The sequence below is a fragment of the Berghia stephanieae genome, chromosome 8, assembly GCF_034508935.2.
Source record: "Berghia stephanieae isolate SIO BIC M18660-M18661 chromosome 8, UCSD_Bste_1.3, whole genome shotgun sequence".
In the NCBI taxonomy this organism is placed as follows: Eukaryota; Metazoa; Mollusca; class Gastropoda; order Nudibranchia; family Aeolidiidae; genus Berghia; species Berghia stephanieae.
In genome coordinates, this window is record NC_088367.1 from 55427962 (window position 1) to 55448207 (window position 20246).

At 36.8% G+C, this 20246-nt stretch overlaps 1 protein-coding gene across 7 annotated transcripts in view; it reads right to left on the reverse strand.

Annotated features, from left to right (window-relative positions):
• Positions 1–16524, reverse strand: part of LOC144978898 (uncharacterized) — a 150477-nt gene extending 133953 nt beyond the window's left edge. Inside the window, exons 1-3 of one of the 7 annotated variants that reach the window (XM_078925494.1) lie at positions 16272–16524; positions 9415–9688; positions 8355–8598 (exon numbers count right to left, since the gene is read on the reverse strand). In XM_078925494.1, coding sequence (XP_078781620.1) covers positions 8355–8380 — 26 coding nt within the window. In that variant the 5' untranslated portion in view covers positions 8381–8598; positions 9415–9688; positions 16272–16524. Of the gene's footprint in view, positions 1–8354; positions 8599–9414; positions 9689–12407; positions 12620–16271 lie in introns of those variants that run through there. The other 6 variants (XM_078925496.1, XM_078925492.1, XM_078925491.1 and 3 more) reach the window with 6 other exon arrangements.
• Between the last annotated feature and the right edge of the window lie 3722 nt (positions 16525–20246).

Genomic DNA, 20246 nt, shown 5'->3' on the forward strand with positions numbered 1-20246 from the left:
CCGGTCAGCTGTCTCCACGAATCACGATCCTCTGCGGTGCGCATGAAATCTGTGTTGCTTTTAAGTCACATTTGGCCATTCTTAGGTTATTTAGATAAGTCATTCTTTGTCTTCATCTAGCTCTCTTTCCTTCGATCATCCCAGATGCTACCAACGTTTCTATTCCGTCTCTTCTCCACCATGTCCCAGAAAGCGTAACTGCCTGTTTCTGATGTTATCGATCAGCATTCTTCCCTTTCTCACCTTCTCCAACACTTCCTCGTTCGTACACCTGTCTGTCCATGATACCCTCAACATTCTTCTACACACCCACATCTCAAATGCCTCTAACCTCCTCGTACATTCTTTGTCAAGCGTCCACGTTTCACAACCGTATGAAAGGGTACTTATAACATATGTTTTCACTACTTTCATTCTGGTCTTCAAGTTTAGATTGTTGTTTGACACAACTGGTCGCATTTTATGGAACACGTTTTTTGCTAATGCTATTCTTTGTTTTATATCCTCTATGTCACGTGCGTCATGGGTGATGATAGTGCCTAAATATTTAAATTTCTTTACTTGTTTGATGGTCTCTCCTTTGCTTGACAAGTGGAAGATCGCGTTGTTGTCATTCTTTGAGACCACCATGCATTCGGTTTTCTTAATATTTCGTTTCAGGCCCATCTCTTCGCTTTTGCACACCACTATATCTAAAATTTTCTGCACATGTTCTGGAGAGTAGGCCATCAGAGTACCATCGTCTGCGTATCTTATGCTATTCATATTCTGCCCTCCAACGACGACGCCTTTCATATCTTCAATTTCTTTGAATATTATTTCACTATATATGTTAAAAAGGTCCGGTGATAAGACGCAACCTTGTCTTACTCCCTTTTCAATGTTAAAGAAGTCCGATGTTTCATTATCCAGTTTGACACACGCTGTTTGATTCCAATATAAGTTTTTCACAGGTCGAAGGTCTTTACTGTCTATACCAATCTTTAATATTTCGAATAGCGTATCGTGCTTTAGTGAATCAAAAGCTTTGGAATAATCAATGAAGCATAGATAAAGTGATTTTTGTTTTTCGATTGACCGTTGCATTAATGTTTTCAACGTAAAGATTGCATTTACCGTACCCTTTTCTTTAACAAAACCAAACTGCTCGTCACTTATCTCTGGAGAGATCTTGCTCCTCATCCTTTTCATAAGTATTCATAATATAATTTTTGTGGCCTGGCTCATTATGCTGATTGTTCTGTGTTGGTCACAGTCAATAGTACTTCTATAGATAGAACGGAGATGACGTCACTCTGGTCTTTGTTATTGTTTTTTTTTTTTGCCATCCGCGTTTATGAGTAATGCTCACTGAACTGTATTAACCGACTATAAACGTTCATGGATACACACAGTTTTGTGTGTTGGTCCGTTATACTTCCGGATGGCAATGTTGTGAGTTTCTTAGCCAAGCGCATACTATCTATTGTTCCCCTCTCAAGTCTTTCCAACACATTACCGCAATGAAGTCATGGGTTGTCTTTGTCCAATCACAATTGACGTGAAAATGACATTCAAGTCAGAAGTCGAAATGAAACTCCTGCAAACCGTCTTAGTAGCAGAACACATCAATACAGTGCTAGTGCATACCCAAGTCTAAATTGCTTTTGATAAACACACACACACACACACACACAAACACACACACACATACACAAGCACACATTTCACTTTCACTTCCTGATGAGAGCGAATGCTCGAAACAATATTGTAGAAGTTGATCATAGTTATACTTGAAATATTTTATAAATGGCTCCTTTTATCAAATAGGTGTGCATTATTTTCCATGGTTTTCGTCTTTATATTATATATATATATATATATATATATATAATATTTATATATATATATATATATATATATAAAGTATATTAATTATATATTAGTTATAAAATAAAAGTCACGAAATAAAAGTGCTCGAATTAAGTATCAAAGGAGCGGTAAATATATGTAAATAAATAAATATTTGAATTACTATGGACTCCGACAGACCTATAAAAGTCATGAAACAGATCTATGGGAGCTTGTAGGAATTCAAATAGAAGTGAGAGAGAGAGAGAGAGGGGGGGGAGAGAGGGGAGGGGAGAGAAGAGGAGGGAGAGAGGAGAGGGAGAGAGGAGGGGAAGAGGAGAGGAGAGAGGAGAGGGAGAGAGGAGAGGGGAGAGAGGAGGAGAGAGAGGGAGAGAGAGGGAGAGAGGAGAGAGGGAGAGGGGAGAGAGAAGGGGGAGAGAGAGGAGAGAGGGAGAGAGGGGAGAGAAGAGAGGGGGGGAGAGGAGAGATGGGAGAGAGAGGAGAGGGAGAGGGGGAGAGAGAGAGGAGAGAGAGAGAGGAGAGAGAGAGAGAGAAGGAGAGAGAGAGAGGGAGAGAGAGAGGGAAGAGAGAAGAGGGAGAGAGAGAGGAGAGAGAGAAGGAGGAGGAGAGAGGGGGAGAGAGAAAGAGAGAGAGAGGGAGAGAGAGGGAGAGGGAGAGAGAGGGAGAGGGAGAGAGAGAGAGACAGGGGGAGAGAGAGGTAGAAAGGGAGAGAAAGGGGGGGAGAGAGAGAGGGAGAGAGAGAGAGTGAGAGTGAGAGAGAGAGAGAGGGAGAGAGAGGGGGGGGTTTAAGACAAAAACCACTCAATAAAAGTGTCGACTTGAATAATAAAGGAGCGGTAAATATATATAAATAAATATTATACAAATAACTACCAGAATTGCCTCCAACAGTTCTGTTCCATGCATATTGGGCAATCTACGGGGGAGGCGGGGGGGGGGGGGGGGGAGGTGAGGGGTGATTTTGTTGACTTTTCTGACCTATTGAATAACAGCAACAATATCCCAGTCCCTGGAGATAGCCCAATAAGCATGAATCAGAACTATTGGAGTAAATAGTTATATATATATATATATATATATATATATATATATATATATATATATATATATATATACACACATATATCTATATATATATATATATATATATATATATGTATATATATATATATGTGTATATATATATAGATATATGTGTGTGTATATATATATATATATATATATATATATATAATATATATATATATATACGAATAACTATTTACTCCAATAGTTCTGATTCATGCTTATTGGGCTATCTCCAGGGACTGGGATATTGTTGCTGTTATTCATATATATATATATATATATATATATATATATATATATATATATATATATATATGTGTGCGTGTGTGTGTGTGTGTGTGTGTGTGTATATATAGATAGATAGATAGATAGATAGATAGATAGATAGATAGATAGATAGATAGATTAACTACGCCACTACCACATCATCCCATTCATCTGTGGTGTTTCATTCCTCCTGTTTTGTTGATAAAGGGGAAACCCGAAATATTCATTTGGTATGTTTTTGTAATAAAATTGAAGCTTACATTCAATTTCACATTATTATCTATTACAAACTAATCAGAACTCATTTGTTATGCTCTCTTCACATTCGTTTCTTTCAGACATTTTTTTAATAACCAAACTGAAGTACTGCCTTCAACAGAACTTTGCGATTTGTTCCAAATCTAGAAATGTATAAAAATATCGAATAAGTTATTTATACATGACCGTTTTCGTCTGCATCTTATAATAACATCTACTACTACAATCACAATGATAATGATTATAATAATAACAATAATAATAATAATAATAATAATAATAATAACAATAATAATAATAATAATAATAATAATAATAATAATAATAATAATAATAATAATAATAAACAATAATAATAATAATGATAATAATAATAATAATAATAATAATAATAATAATAATAATAATAATAATAATAATAATAATAATAATAATAATAATAATAATAATAATAATAACAATAATAATAATAATCATAATCATAATCGTAATAATAATAATAATAATAATAATAATAATAATAATAATAATAATAATAATAATATTAACAAGAAGAAGAAGCACAACAACAATAGAGAATAGAAAAGACAAATAGCATACCAAACAGAAAGGAGAGCAACAAAAATAAAAACAAACAAACAAACAAACAAACAAACATCAACAACATCAGGAATAGCAGAAATATTTTTAAAAATATAATTAAGAAAAAAAAATGAAATCGACTAAAACGCGAGTCGGAAATCATGAAAGACACAAATGGATGACGACACAATGAACGACAACATAGGAAATGCAAAGAACAGGGCGACACTGTAAGGATCTCTTCATTTATTTTCTATTCTTTCTTTCTGTCTTTTTTTTTTGCTTATAATTTGTTTTCTGCTTCTTCTTGTTCTAATTGTCAAACTTTTCAAATGGGCAGACGTGAAATCAACAAATAACACGAGGGGACGAGGGGGAGAGGAAAGCGAAAAAAAGAAAGAAATATTTTTCAAAATTGGAGAAAATGGATAAATAAATTGGGGGAAAATATTAAGCGAGGAGTAAACACACACACACACACACACACACACACACACACACACTCACACTCACTCACTCATTCGCTCACAGAAAGAGAGAGAGAGAGAGAGAGGGAGAGAGAGAGAGAGAGAGAGAGAGGGAGAGAGGGAGAGAGAGAGAGAGAGAGAGAGAGAGAGAGGGAGAGAGAGAGAGAGAGAAAAAAGAGAGAGAGAGAGAGAGAGAGAGAGAGAGAGAGAGAGAGAGAGAGAGAGAGAATAGAAGAGTGACAACCAAGAAATTAATCAAAATCCAAAATTCATCCTTTGTATGAAGGCGTCATATTTACATTAAATTGACGGAAAACAATGTCTTTGGTAATAAATATCATAGATGTACGATACAAGATGGGCATTGAACACTAGCATATTTTGCTATTAAACGCTGGTTTTCTTTGGCGTGATAATAAATCGTGCAGATATCCCGACCTCTAAAAACAGAAAAATACTTTTAGAATTTTTTTGGAATCAATCCACGTGCACATATTCTGACGGTCTGATATCCGAATTCATTTATGGGCCTAGTTTAACATTGTTGTAATGGACAATATTTTGCGTCATTTAAATTTTTTCTTTTTTTTTTTTGCGATTTCCATTACAACAATGAGCCCATAAGGAATTGGGTTATCAGACCTGAAAATAGGTGTGCGTCGATATCAATCAATTAAACTGATCCTCATTTTGTCAAATACTACCAAACCTGAGACTTCCCCTCATTTTAATTGATTGATATGGGACAGCGTGGCAGCTCAGCGATACGGTCTTTGCTTCGTACCCGAAAGGTACCGAGTTCGACAAGCCGCCTCGTTGTACAGCCTTGAGCAATTTACCTAGGCTTAGCAACACTTTGCGGCGCTGTACTGCGGCTGACGCCTTGATTATTCTAGTCTTCACTTGGAATAGACCCTAAATAAATAAAATTCCCCCTTAGTATTGAATAAAGGGATTTTTTTTTTGTTTTGAAAGACGAGTTTTCTGGATAAAATTGTTAAATCTTGTTTTGTTTTGTTTTTGTCTTTTGATTTTTTGTTTGTTTGTTTGTTTGGTCTTTTATTTGGGGGGGGGGGGGGGGGTTGGGGTGTTTTTCAGAGTACGGCAAATATTAGTGTCAAAGAGTGCGGTCATGTTATAATATAGGGAAATAAAGCAATTTATCGTATTGTGACAATTTTAACGACACGACGAGATACCCTGACGCAAAGAGAGAATAATTTATGACATTTTTACACACTAACAAAATACAACGTTCGTTGACTATCTTTAATACAGAAATCAATGATGAAATATGACAACTTTAGTAACACAACTCACTATCTTGACGTAAAGAGAAATTCATGATTTTCTTTACACACAAAAAGGATTTCGTTGACTATCTTTAATACAGAAATCAATGATGAAATATGACAACTTTAGTAACACAACTCACTATCTTGACGCAAAGAGAAATTCATGATTTTCTTTACACACAAAAAGGATTTCGTTGACTATCTTTTAATACAGAAATCAATGATGAAATATGACAACTTTAGTAACACAACTCACTATCTTGACGCAAAGAGAAATTCATGATTTTCTTTACACACAAAAAGGATTTCGTTGACTATCTTTTAATACAGAAATCAATGATGAAATATGACAACTTTAGTAACACAACTCACTATCTTGACGCAAAGAGAAATTCATGATTTTCTTTACACACAAAAAGGATTTCGTTGACTATCTTTTAATACAGAAATCAATGATGAAATATGACAACTTTAGTAGCACAACTCACTATCTTGACGCAAAGAGAAATTCATGATTTTCTTTACACACAAAAAGGATTTCGTTGACTATCTTTTAATACAGAAATCAATGATGAAATATGACAACTTTAGTAACACAACTCACTATCTTGACGCAAAGAGAAATTCATGATTTTCTTTACACACAAAAAGGATTTCGTTGACTATCTTTTAATACAGAAATCAATGATGAAATATGACAACTTTAGTAACACAACTCACTATCTTGACGCAAAGAGAAATTCATGATTTTCTTTACACACACAAAAGGATTTTGTTGACTATCTTTTAATACAGAAATCAATGATGAAATATGACAACTTTAGTAACACAACTCACTATCTTGACGCAAAGAGAAATTCATGATTTTCTTTACACACAAAAAGGATTTCGTTGACTATCTTTTAATACAGAAATCAATGATGAAATATGACAACTTTAGTAACACAACTCACTATCTTGACGCAAAGAGAAATTCATGATTTTCTTTACACACAAAAAGGATTTCGTTGACTATCTTTTAATACAGAAATCAATGATGAAATATGACAACTTTAGTAACACAACTCACTATCTTGACGCAAAGAGAAATTCATGATTTTCTTTACACACAAAAAGGATTTCGTTGACTATCTTTTAATACAGAAATCAATGATGAAATATGACAACTTTAGTAACACAACTCACTATCTTGACGCAAAGAGAAATTCATGATTTTCTTTACACACAAAAAGGATTTCGTTGACTATCTTTTAATACAGAAATCAATGATGAAATATGACAACTTTAGTAACACAACTCACTATCTTGACGCAAAGAGAAATTCATGATTTTCTTTACACACAAAAAGGATTTCGTTGACTATCTTTTAATACAGAAATCAATGATGAAATATGACAACTTTAGTAACACAACTCACTATCTTGACGCAAAGAGAAATTCATGATTTTCTTTACACACAAAAAGGATTTCGTTGACTATCTTTTTAATACAGAAATCAATGACAAAATTGACAATTTTGGTAACACAACTACCTTGACAAAAAGAGAAATGTATGATTGTCTCTACACGCAAAAAGACGTTCGTTGACTATCTTTTAATAAATAAATCAATGATAAAATTGACAAATTTGGCAACACAACTACTTTGACGCAAAGAGAAATTTCATTATTTACTCCACACGCAAAAAGATGTTCGATAAATATCTTTTGTGGCGACTTTGGCAACAAAACTAACTTGACGTAAATAGGAATTTATGATCTCCTTTGCACACAAAAAAATAAAGGTGAGTCTTGAATTGTAAGCTTCAATTTATTAGACGAAGGCAGATACTGTGGACGTATCGGGTATCCTCATTTTTTTGTTTTGTTGATAAAGGGGAAACCCGAAACGTCCACAGTATATGTCTTCGTCTAATCAATTGAAGCTTACAATTTAATACTTATCGTTATATTTTTCCTTGGAGCTTCAAACAGCAACATTTTCTTTACACACAATAAAACACGTTCGTTGATTATCTTTTAATACAGAAATCAATGATGAAATTGAATGTAACCCACCGAGTCAATCGGGTGTTGTATCGAAATGAACTTTATGATAAAACAGCTCGAGGCGTACAGAATTGTAAAACATCATCATAAACATTTTTGTACACACGCACATCCATTTATACAAGCGCGCACACACAAACACATACCCTCACAACGACACACACACACACACACACATACCCTCATAACGACACACACACTCACACACACACATACCCTCACAACGACACACACACACACACATACCCTCACAACGACACACACACACATACACCCTCACAACGACACTCACACACACACACACATACCCTCACAACGACACTCACACACACATACACACATACCCTCACAACGACACACACACACACACACACACACAAACACACACACGCACCAAAACGTGCGTATACATACAGAGACGAAAGATAGCTGTGAACAGAAATTATTGAATAAAAAAATAATATCAGAACATTTAACAATAATGGCAGATGAAGGGAGACAAGAGATTCGATTCTTACCTGATGCTGCTTGATTGTCCTGTCATTGTATAAATTATGCTCGTCGGTTCTTGTTGGTTTTTCCTCACTCGTCGCAGAATAGAAGTGGACCAAATGTCTTATGTAAACCAATAACGATAATCTAACTACTTCTCACGTCGTCTATTTCCAACTGACTGAGATAACTACAGATAAGTTTGTTAAGTAGAGAGGCTGTCAAACACTATATATGTCTGTTGTTGTCTTCCTAATTGCTGGAAAACCGCTGGTCAAGATTGAGATATAAATAGATGAATTGACTTTCACTTGCTACCAGTACAATGGGGGATTTAGAATAAGTACAACTGACCACCAAGATACATTGACTTTCACTACTACTACCACTACTACTACTACCACTACTACCACTACCACTACCACTACCACTACCACTACCACTACCACTACCACTACCACTACTACTACTACTACTACTACTACTACTACTACTACTACTACTACTACTACTACTACTACTACTACTACTACTACTACTACTACTACTACTACTACTACTACTACTACTACTACTACTACTACTACTACTACTACTACTACTAATACTACTACTACTGTTTTAAATACGGTGTACTTATTCTTTGTATTTAATTCTTAAACTTTCTCTTATCAAAAATTTGTTGGGGTCCCGATAGCTCAGTTGGTAGAGCACTCGCTTCACACGCAAAGGGACTGAGATTGATCACGGCTGCAGTCGAGATTTTTTTCTGACCCCCTGTCCACCAAGCAGTGATTGGGTAGCTGGGTCTGTTAGATCTGGCGGAAAGTACTTTGCAATAGGCTAGCGTCCCATCCAAAAGGTAGCAAGTAATTGATATAGTCCGTTTCACGCTATAGAAAAGGGATAAACTCCGACTCCATGGGCCGAATGGCTCTGAAAGAACTTTTCATCAAAATGTGTAGAAATTCTCGACTGCACCCGCCGGGATCGATCTTTGTCCCTTTGCGTGTAAAGCGAGTGCTCTACCAACTGAACTATTGAAACATCAAAACTTGAAAAAGTACAGCATTTGGAACTACTAACCTTGTAAAATTTCCTTCTTTTCTTTTTTCTTGCTTAGATATATTATGTTTGTAAAATTAATGATAAAATTACCGTAAAATTATTAGCTGGACTAAATTCTTAAATTAATTAATGAATCTACGACTTTTTTTCTTTGCTAAAGGCCGGAGTTGGAATAAAAAGTGTCCTTTTTTTCTATCGTTCTTGTTGCGCTGAATATCCCTGTCCTCGCTCTTCGCTCTTTCTTCCTTTCCGTTATTCCTTCAATTCTGTTTATAAAATGTTTTTTGCACACCTGAAAAATAAAAAAAAATGTGGAAATCATTTTCTAGTACTTACCAATGGAATCATCAAAATATTAAACAACAACAATAACAAGAAAAACAAGAAAAACAAAAAGAATTTAACAGCTTCAAGACAGAACAAAATACCAACAACAACCATAAAAAAAATGAGGAACGTTTCGAGATCTAAACCCTTCTTCAGCCAACAACAACAACAACAACAACAAAAACCAGTGAAAACATAAATACATTATTTTTTAAAAATCAGATCCACGGTAGAGAAATTTTGTGGGGTTTTTTTTTTGTTTAGTATTGTATTTATGTTTTCACTTTTTTTTCATCGGTTGTTTTTTTTTGTTTTGTTTTTTGTTTTTTTGTTGTTGTTGTTGTTGTTGGTAGCTGAAGAATCGTTTTAAGCCCGAAACGTTCCGTATTTTGGTATTTTGTTCTTCTTTTTTCATAGCTGTTATATTGATTATATCTTTTATTTATCACTTGTTACAGTTCACATCTTCTAACAACAAAGCACCACATCCAAATAGTGTACATTTTATGTAGATATCGCTGAGAATATTTTACTTAAACCAACGTGCACACATATGCAGGTCTGATAACCAAACCTGATTATGGACTAGATTTAACATTGCTGTAATAGTCAGTAGTGAAGGTTGGTTTGAGAGTATTTCCATTACAACAACGCGCTTATTAACCATTTGGCTTATCAGACTTTCAAGTAAGTTCACGTCGGTTTGAATCTTTACACACTATTTCCCATCATTCTCTTATCATTTTCCTCCTCCTCCTCTTTATCCTCCTCCTCCTCCTCCTCCTCCTCCTCCTCCTCCTCCTCCTCCTGTTTTGTTTGTTGGTATGTAATTTATGTTTGACGAATTTTGCTTTAACAAGTTAAAAAAACAAATACTAAACGCATAGCATCAATAAATATTTCATTCCTACATCGTCACAGCAAAATTCGTCAAACATAAATTACATACCAACACACAAAACAGGAGGAGGAGGAGGAGGAGGAGGAGGAGGAGGATAAAGAGGAGGAAGAGGAAAAAACGAAGAAGAAGAAGAAGAAGAAGAAGAAGAAGAAGAAGAAGAAGAAGAAGAAGAAGAAGAAGAAGAAGAAGAAGAAGAAGAAGAAGAAGAAGAAGAAGAAGAAGAAGAAGAGAAAAGAAGAAGAAGAAGAAGAAGAAAGAAGAAGAAAGAAGAAGAAGAAGAAAGAAGAAGAAGAAGAAGAAGAAGAAGAAGAAGAAGAAGAAGAAGAAGAAGAAGAAGAAGAAGAAGAAGAAGAAGAAGAAGAAGAAGAAGAAGAAGAAGAAGAAGAAGAAGACTACAGTATCGGGAACAATTTTAAAAATGGAATAAGCCTAACAAAAATAATTACAGCTAGATATCTTATTTACAAACAGAGAAACCAAAACTGATTGTATTCCAAAGGTACTTCTCGGAAGTAGCATATCGGTACCTATTTACACGTATTATGAATCATACCTAGGCTACACAATATCAAAAAAAAAATCACCTGTTGTATTTAACAAAAATAATGACAGTGAGATATACCTATCTTATTTACAAACATAGAAACCAAAATTGATTGTATCCCATTTATGCGATTTTTGTCAATGTCACCAGAAAGTGTGAATTCTCGGAAGGAGCACCTATCTACCTATTTACACATTTCGTACCTGAACAAAATGGACAATAATATAAAAAGTCGTAATATTGTTTTGCTGGTGTTGATTTTTGTTGTTGTTTTGTTTGTTTTGTTTTTTTTTTTCTGTTTTGTTTTTGATGGAAAAAGAAGTAGTTGATTATCTCCGGCCATGGATTAAAAAAAAAAGGTCACGAAAATGACTGAGAAACATTTAAACCTGCCTAACCGACGTTCATTTATTTGCAGGTCTGATAACCCAATTCCTCATGGGATCAATGTTGTCATGGATTTTTTTTAATGATTGCAAAATATAAATCTTGAGCGTAATTTATTTTTATGCATTCGACTTTCTATTTTTCTTACCTAAAACAAATGAAAAACAAAAACAAAGGAACAAACAAACAAAAAAAAGGAAGAAAGAAAGAAACCAACCCCCCCCCCCCCCCCCGGCCCCCTAAAAAAAACCAACAAACAAACATAAATACGCAATACGCAATATAGATAGTATGCGCTTGGCGAAGAAGCTCACAACATTGCCATCCGGAGATATAACGGGCCAACATACAAACCCTTTGTAACCTTAAACGTTAATAGTCTGGTTAATACAGTTAAGTGAGAAAAACTCATAAACGTGGATGGCAAAAAATAATAACAAAGACCCGAGTGACGTCAACTTCATTCTATCTATACGCGTATTTAAATGCTTTGATAATTGCTACCCATCGTAGGGTTTTGGTTTGGAATAATCTAGGTGATCAACATTATTGTCATTCAAGTCAGAATGAAAAGAATTCGGAGAAAAAAAAATTGTAAGTTTTCATTTCCTTCTATAAATGCGTTCTTTTTTCCATAATTCGAATTACAGTGGCAACATAATTCGTAAAACACAATTTCAGATACAATTTGATGCAAAAATTATAATTCTGTTTGGGTTTTTATTTTAAATTAAAAAAAAACAAAACAACAACAACATTTTCTTCACATGAAATTCTAAGTGATTTTTTAAAAATTCATTCCCCCCCCCCCCCCCCCCCCCCACTCTTTTTTCTCTCTTCTTTAGTGGTTACAATTTTAAAATGTCAATCTATTCAAATTATTTTTAGTCAAGTCCAAAAGTTTGGGCACATCAAAATCAAAATCAAAATCCAAAACACAATCGAATTTTCTTTGGTGGTCTTTTTATAGTTTTTGACTAGAAAAATTAAAATCTCAGATTTCCTTTATATTTCCAACCAAAACAATAGAATGTTCTTGATTACCTTTCCTATTTAAATGAGTGGCGGGCCGAATAAACCTTTTATAAATGGCAGCCTCCCACGTCTCGTGCGCGGTGTCAAAGGTCACCGACAGTTGATGTCTGATTGGGTGATTGGCAGGAATGGGGACTGGCACCAGCAATACAAACGGCACTGGCTGGGAGAGGTGGGGTTGTCAATGTGTGTGTTTGTTTGTGTGTGTGTCTGTTTGTGTATGTGTTTGTGTGTGTGTGAGAGAGAGAGAGAGAAAGAGAGGAGAGGGGGAGAGAGGAGGGGGGAGAAGAGAGGGAGAGAGAGAGGAGAGAGAGTGAGAGAGAGAGGGAGAGAGGGGAAAGAGAGGAGAAAGAGAAGAGAAGAGAGAGAGAGAGAGAGAGAGAGAGAGAGAGAGCGAGAGCGAGAGAGAGAGAAAGAGAAAGTTGAGAGAGAGGAGGGAAAAGGAAGAGAGGGTGGAGAGAAAGAGAAAAGAGAGGATATATATATATATATATATATATATATATATATATATATAGAGAGAGAGAGAGAGAGAGAGAGAGAGAGAGAGGGAGAGAGAGAGACAGAGAGAGAAAGAGAGAGAAAGAGAGTGAGAGAGAGAGTGAGAGGGAGAGAGAGACAGAGAGAGAGACACAGAGAGAGAGACAGAGAGAGAGACAGAGAGACAGAGAGAGAGAGAGACAGAGAGAGACAGAGAGAGACACAGAGAGACACAGAGAGAGAGACGGAGAGAGAGACAGAGAGAGAGAGACAGAGAGAGAGAGAGACGGAGAGAGAGACAGAGAGAGAGAGAGTGAGATGGGGGTAGGGACAGGAAAAGGTGTGGCGAGAAAACAATATTTTCCACGGTTCATGTCGCCGTGATTGCGGCGTTGGTCACACTCACACTCACAAACACACACACATACACACACACGTGCAATCACGTACACACACCACACACACACACGTGCAAACACATACACACACAATACAAACACGCATATAGTGAGTAATATCTCTCCTCTCTCTCTCTATCTCTCTCTCTCTATCTCTATCTATGTATCTCTCTCTCCTCTCTCTCTTCCCTCTCTCCACTCTCTCCTCTCTCTCTCTCTCTCTCTGATTTTCTCTTTCCTCTCCCTCCCCTCTCTCTCTCCTCTCCCTCTTCCCTCTCTCCACTATCTCCTCTCTCTCTCTCTCTCTGATTTTCTCTCTCCTCCTCTCTCTCCTCCCCCCCTCTCTCTCTCCTCTCCCTCTTCCCTCTCTCCACTCTCTCCTCTCTCTCTCTCTCTCTCTGATTTTCTCTCTCCTCCTCCTCTCTCTCTCCTCTCCCCTATCTCTCTCCTCCCCTCTTCCCTCTCTCCACTCTCTCCTCTCTCTCTCTCTCTGATTTTCTCTCTCCTCCTCCTCTCTCTCTCCTCTCCCTCTTCCCTCTCTCCACTATCTCCTCTCTCTCTCTCTCTCTCTCTCTCTGATTTTCTCTCTCCTCCTCTCTCTCTCCTCTCCCCCCTCTCTCTCTCCCCTCCCTCTTCCATCTCTCCACTCTCTCTTCTCTCTCTCTCTCTCTCTCTCTCCTCTCCCTCTTCCCTCTCTCCACTCTCTCCTCTCTCTCTCTCTCTCTCTCTCTGATTTTCTCTCTCCTCTCTCTCTCCTCTCCCCCCCCCTCTCTCTCTCCCCTCCTGCTTCCCTCTCTCCACTCTCTCCTCTCTCTCTATATCTCTCTCTCCTCTCCCTCTTCACTCTCTCCACTCTCTCCTCTCTCTCTCTCTCTCTCTCTCTCTCTAATTTTCTCTCTCCTCCTCTCTCTCTCCTCTCCCCCCCTCTCTCTCTCTCCCCTCCCTCTTCCCTCTCTCCACTCCCTCCTCTCTCTCTCTCTCCCTTCTCTCTCTCCCTCTCTCCACTCTCTCCTCTCTCTCCCTTCTCTCTCTCTCTCTCTCTCTCTCTCTCTCTCTCTCTCTCTCTCTCTCTCTCTCCCTTCTCTCTCTCCCTCTCTCTGCATTTCTCTTCTCGTTGTCAAGGGTCACAATTCAATTCTCTCATCAGTGTGTCGAAATGTTGTGAAAAATACTCACAAACAGATGGCCTGATTACTATTGATGACGTCAATCAGGTCTTTGTTATTGTTTTTTTTTTTGCCATCCGCGTATATGAGTAATGCTCACTGTACTGTATTAACCTGAATATAAACGTTCATGGATACACACAGTTTTGTGTGTTGGTCCATTATACTTCCGGATGGCAATGTTGTGAGTTTCTTAGCCAAGCGCATTCTATCTATAAGTAAGAGGGTCGATAGACACTTGTGACTCAACAATGGGGATGATCTATCTTACCTTCCCATGTGCTCGAGGTCTTGCAAAATGTGACCCCTCATAGTGAAAAGTGTTCAAAGTTTTCGAACTATCCAATATCACAATTGGTCATTTTGTTCAGCTTGACACCTGGGTATTTACAACTTTCATAAACAAAGCAGCGTGTTGGCAATAGACACATAGATAACCACGCCTCTCGGACAGTCATCATAATGAAAACAATGGCAGCGATTGAGTCATATAGCGAACTAAACAGGTTTTACTATCGATGGTATGTGTCTAAGTAAAATACTCACTGTTCTATTGCTTGATCAAAAGAACAAACAGACAACTTTGTGTAAAACTTATAATTTACCATATGATCGAGAAAATCGTGTGATAACTAGTCACCCATCTGGCGGTCTAAAAACAAAAAAACAATGATCAGAGAGAGGTCGATTTCATTCACATTATTGTTTATAAACAACTAAATATGTTTGCCCGAGCACGTGTGAAGGTGTGTCACAAATTCCATGTTTTGATTGGTCAAAAATCTACTGGTTAATTGTTAAGAAATATCCAAAATCGTTGTATAGCAAGCATATTGTTGTATATCATGTGATCGATGACAAGATTGGACGAAAACCGAATATAGATCGGTCCCATTGATGATGGTGAACACTGTTCCGACTTCATTGCTTTTTTGCGTCTCCCTCCTTGTCGACACCGAATGATCGTCCTCTCCTTACCATCCATAGGAAAATCGTCACTTCCGTTACAATGTAACCCGACAATTTTCTCCTTCTGATTTCTCTTGTACATCACAAAATTAAAAGAAATGCTTTGATTACAGCTATAAATACTAAACACTGTGTTGTAGACATCATTGTGCTGAACATTCTGTATAGAATGCACTTGTTACTTTTTTGTTTGGGTAAGAAAAGTGGGTGTGGATTTTTGGGGGAAATTCTAAAAATAGCTGGTAAGGAGAGAGTAAAAATAGACAAGAGTTACACGTCATGATTTAAAGTCTTAGTCTTAGAGTGAATCAATGCAGATAAAAATAGATGAAAATTAATATAACAGCTTCAAAAAAGAACAAAATACCAAACACGGAACGTTTCGGGCTCAGAACCCTTCTTCAGCCAACAACAAAAAACAATAAAGACATAAATACATTTACTAAATTCCAGATAGACGACAGAGATTTTCCAAGATCGAATAGATACACCCCGTTAAGTTTATGACTTTCCAAGACTTTTTCTCTGTCGTCAACATGGAATTTAGAAATGTATTTATGTCTTTATTTATTTTTGTTGTTGGCTGAAGGAGGGTTTTGAGCCCGAAACGTTCCGTGTTTGGTATTTTGTTCTTTTTTAAAGTTGTTATATTAATTTTTGTTTATTACTTTTTACAGTCCACAGCTTCTAGCAGCTTTGTATCACCTTTGGCTTGAGATGCAAATAGAACATTTTAAAGAAAAATGGCGTGTGTAATGTTGACACAAATTGTACAAAATCTAAAATTTCTCTACAACTCATTGTTTAAAATAGACAATTTATATCACAGTCAATGTCAGATAGCATCAGATGAACATCCACACAAAAACACAGTTTCAATAATGCTTCAATCACTTTTAACAATCGAACAGAGATCAAGACGCTGCGTGCTCGCCGTAACACATTACACATAATTTTACAACACATGTTGTCTTGCTGTCCAACGACTGGATATAGATAGTTCGAAGATGACGTCACTCATGTCTTTGTTATTGTTTTTGCACCGCGTTATGAGTAATGCTCACTGACTGTATTTACCGACTATAAACGCCATGGATACACACATTGGTGTTGTCTGTTAATTCCGTATGCAATGTTGTGAACTTCTAAGCAGTGCATACTATCTATAGATAGCATGCGCTTATGAAAGTTGAAAACATACGCTTATCAAGCTAAACAAAATTATGCTATGCGTTTATCTAAAATACTCACAACTCCCGCCAGCTGGATATAACGTGCCGACACAAAAAACTATGTGTTACCTCGAACGTTTATAGTCTTATTAATAAAGTTTAGTGAGATCTACTCATTAAAAAGGCTGGCTAAAACAATAACAAAAAGCTGTGAGTTTTTGGATATTTTGAAAAAAAAAATTAACACGCTTTATCATTCTGGGTCATTTTCAATTTTCAGCTCATTATTTGCTTATTTGCAGGTCTGATAACCCAATTCATTATGGGCCGATTGTTGTCATGGCAATCTCTAAAAATGACGCAAAACATGGTCCATTACAACAATGGTAGACTCGGCCCTTAAGTGCGTTCGGAAATCAGACCTGCACGTCAGATTTGATAATAGAACACGTGGAAAAATACAATCATCATCATCATTGCCTTTTTCACCCTGGGCCAGGGTATAGGCCACAGACAAACAGTTTCCATCCTTCTCTATCCCGAGCTAACTTTTTTATCTCATTCCATGTCTTATCACTTCTCTGTGTATCAGCTTCTTTAATTCTTCTCCATGTTCCTCGTGGCCTTCCCCTTGATCTTCTGCCCTGAGGTTTCCAGTCCAATACTTTCTTTGTTATAGTTGAGTAATTCTTTCTAAGGGTGTGTCCAATCCACCTCCATCGTCTTCTTCCTATTTCCTCTCCCACTGGTTTCTGCTGTGTTCTTTTCCATACTTCTTCATTTTTTATTCTATCCATCCATTTTATTCTGAGTAGCTTACGCATGCACCTGTTTACGAAAATCTGTACCCTCCTTATACATGCCTGTGATGCATTCCAAGTTTCACATCCATACAGTAGGACAGACTTCACGTTTGAGTTGAAAAGTCTTAGCTTTAGTCGAAGGGAGATATCTTTAGTTCTCCTAACTCTGTTCAAAGATGTGAATGCAGCCTGTGCCTTTCCTATTCGTGCTTTCACCTCTGCTTCCGTGCCTCCATCTTTGTCAATTATACTTCCGAGATAGCAGAAAGTGTCTATATCTTCGAGTTCCTGACCTTTTACTTTGATCTGCTCCCTTTGACGCGTACCTATCCTCAAGACCTTTGACTTTGCAGGGTGAATTCTTAGACCAATTGATTCCGAGAGGCTGTTTATAATTGTGGTTTTTACTTGCATCTATATATATCAAACACTCACTCCCTCTCTTTTTTTCCTTTCTGTCTCTCTCTCTCTCTCTCTCTCTCTCTCTCTCTCTCTCTATCTATCTCTCTCTCTCTCTATCTCTCTCTCTATCTCTCTCTCTCTCTCTCTCTCTCTCTCTCTCTCTCTTCTCTTCTCTCTTTCTCTTTCTACCTTTCTTTCTCTCCTTCAAACTCCATTTCTTTCTTTCTTTCTATTTCTATTTATCTATCTATCTATCTATCTATCTATCTATCTATCTATCTATCTATCTATCCATCTATCTATCTATCCATCTATCTATCTATCTATTTATCACGCCCTTTTAAAAACACAGAAACACACCATCCATCTAAAGCATTTCACACGCCCCGAGTGCTTTTCACACAAAAGTATCCACCATTAACGAAGACACGAAAACCACGATACACAAAAAGCTATGTAGCCTACTTTACTGTTTTGTGGTCTCCTGGTAAAGTAAAAGAAAAACCTGGAGCTTTTCTATAGCGCAATATCCACTAAACATGCTGAAAGCGCCTTACAAGAGCTCCCAAGCCAAAAGCAACACTAAACATGTTGGACCTCTTATGCGATATTACAATTTTTTTTCGGAGAGAGACTTTACTTTCTTATCCTACCAGCGCGTAGCCATCGTAAAGTTATAGCCTGACACTGACCAAAAAATGATGACAAAAGATCAGTCTTTAGCCACAAAAGAAAACAAATCGTGAGTTGTATTCAATAGTTCAACCAATGAAATTAATTGTTTCCTAGAGCTCTACTAACGACAACTCACCAGAAGCTACACAAGCCTTTAAAAAATGACGTCAAAAAATAAGTCTTAGAAGGTTGTAGTGTCAGGCAAAAAGTTAACGATGACTACGACCTGCAACCACCTCAGCTCTAGCCCTTCGGTCTGGTGCCATGACGTAGAAGTTAGACGTCTTTTGTAGTTGTTCCAGGTGACTATACAGTGTGTTGCTGTTGCTTGGATTTGATGGGAGGAGAAATGTGCATCTCAGGTCTTCAAGAGGTTGTCCATGTCTCGTCCTACATGTTAAGTGTTGATGTTGACCAGGGACCCCAAGTAAAGCGCTTTGAGCACGTTTAGTGGATATTGCTCTATATAAAAGCTCGATTTAAATTTTACTAATGGGCATGATCTATATTAAATTTCCATGTGCTCGAGGTCATTGGTCACATTGCAAAATGTGTTCAAAGTGGCCCACATAGTGAAAAGTGTTCACAATTTTTTTAATATCTAACATCACGATTGGTTATTTTGTTCAGCTTGACACATGAGTATGTTTATAACTTTTGTAAACAAAGCAGCCTGTTTACATTTTTTAGGCAATATCCAATAGTTGGACAGAAACAAATCATGTGATTGATGACCTGTTGGACGAAAACATGAATATCGATGGCTCCCATTGAAAATGTGTACTTGACGTAAGTAACTACTTATTAAGAGAATAAAAAGAGAAAAATGAGATAAACAATCAATCATGGTTTTCATCTTTCCCGTGTTGAATGGTGATACAAGAAATGTCGTCAACGAGAGTAACTGTTTGTTTTTAAGGGTTTTACGGCGCTTGCAACACATTTAGGTCATATCAGCGCCAGTAACAAGGAAGAAATTTGGATAGTAAAAACATTCTAGATGTAAAATTAAAAGGACTAGGAAAAGGTAGACATAGGGGAATTGATTCAAATAGGGAGCATATGTAGATTCCAAGAGCACACTATCAGTGTACTTAGTTTGAGATCACCTAAAAGTCTCATCCAGACTCTAACACAAGATCCCACTAAGAGGAATCCAATAAAATTCTTACAAATCATATGTTTAAAATAAAAAAATAACAGTACGAAAGAGAGAGGTGATTTACAAGGGAACAAATATCATCTCCCAAAACTATAACTATGCATTCGAATGTTTCCCTCCCAGCCAAGAATTCGGCCAGGGTCATGACAAAACTAAGTAATCTCATTTCAAGATAAAGACAGACAGCAGTTGGATTTAATAGTCTGATGTCACGTCGCCCAGCAACGGCGGCCGTCGTGGTTCTAAACAAAGAAAATCGGTACTTTTTATTCTTCATGCTGACTAGAACGTTTCATATGTCTTTTGATCAGAATGTGTAAAAGTCAAAACATGATCAGATTTATAATGGGTTTTTTTTTCCTCTGGACACGTTTTTATGCTAGTCGAAGAAATATTTGATAAGGGCGTCCGCCATTGTTCCGATAGTTT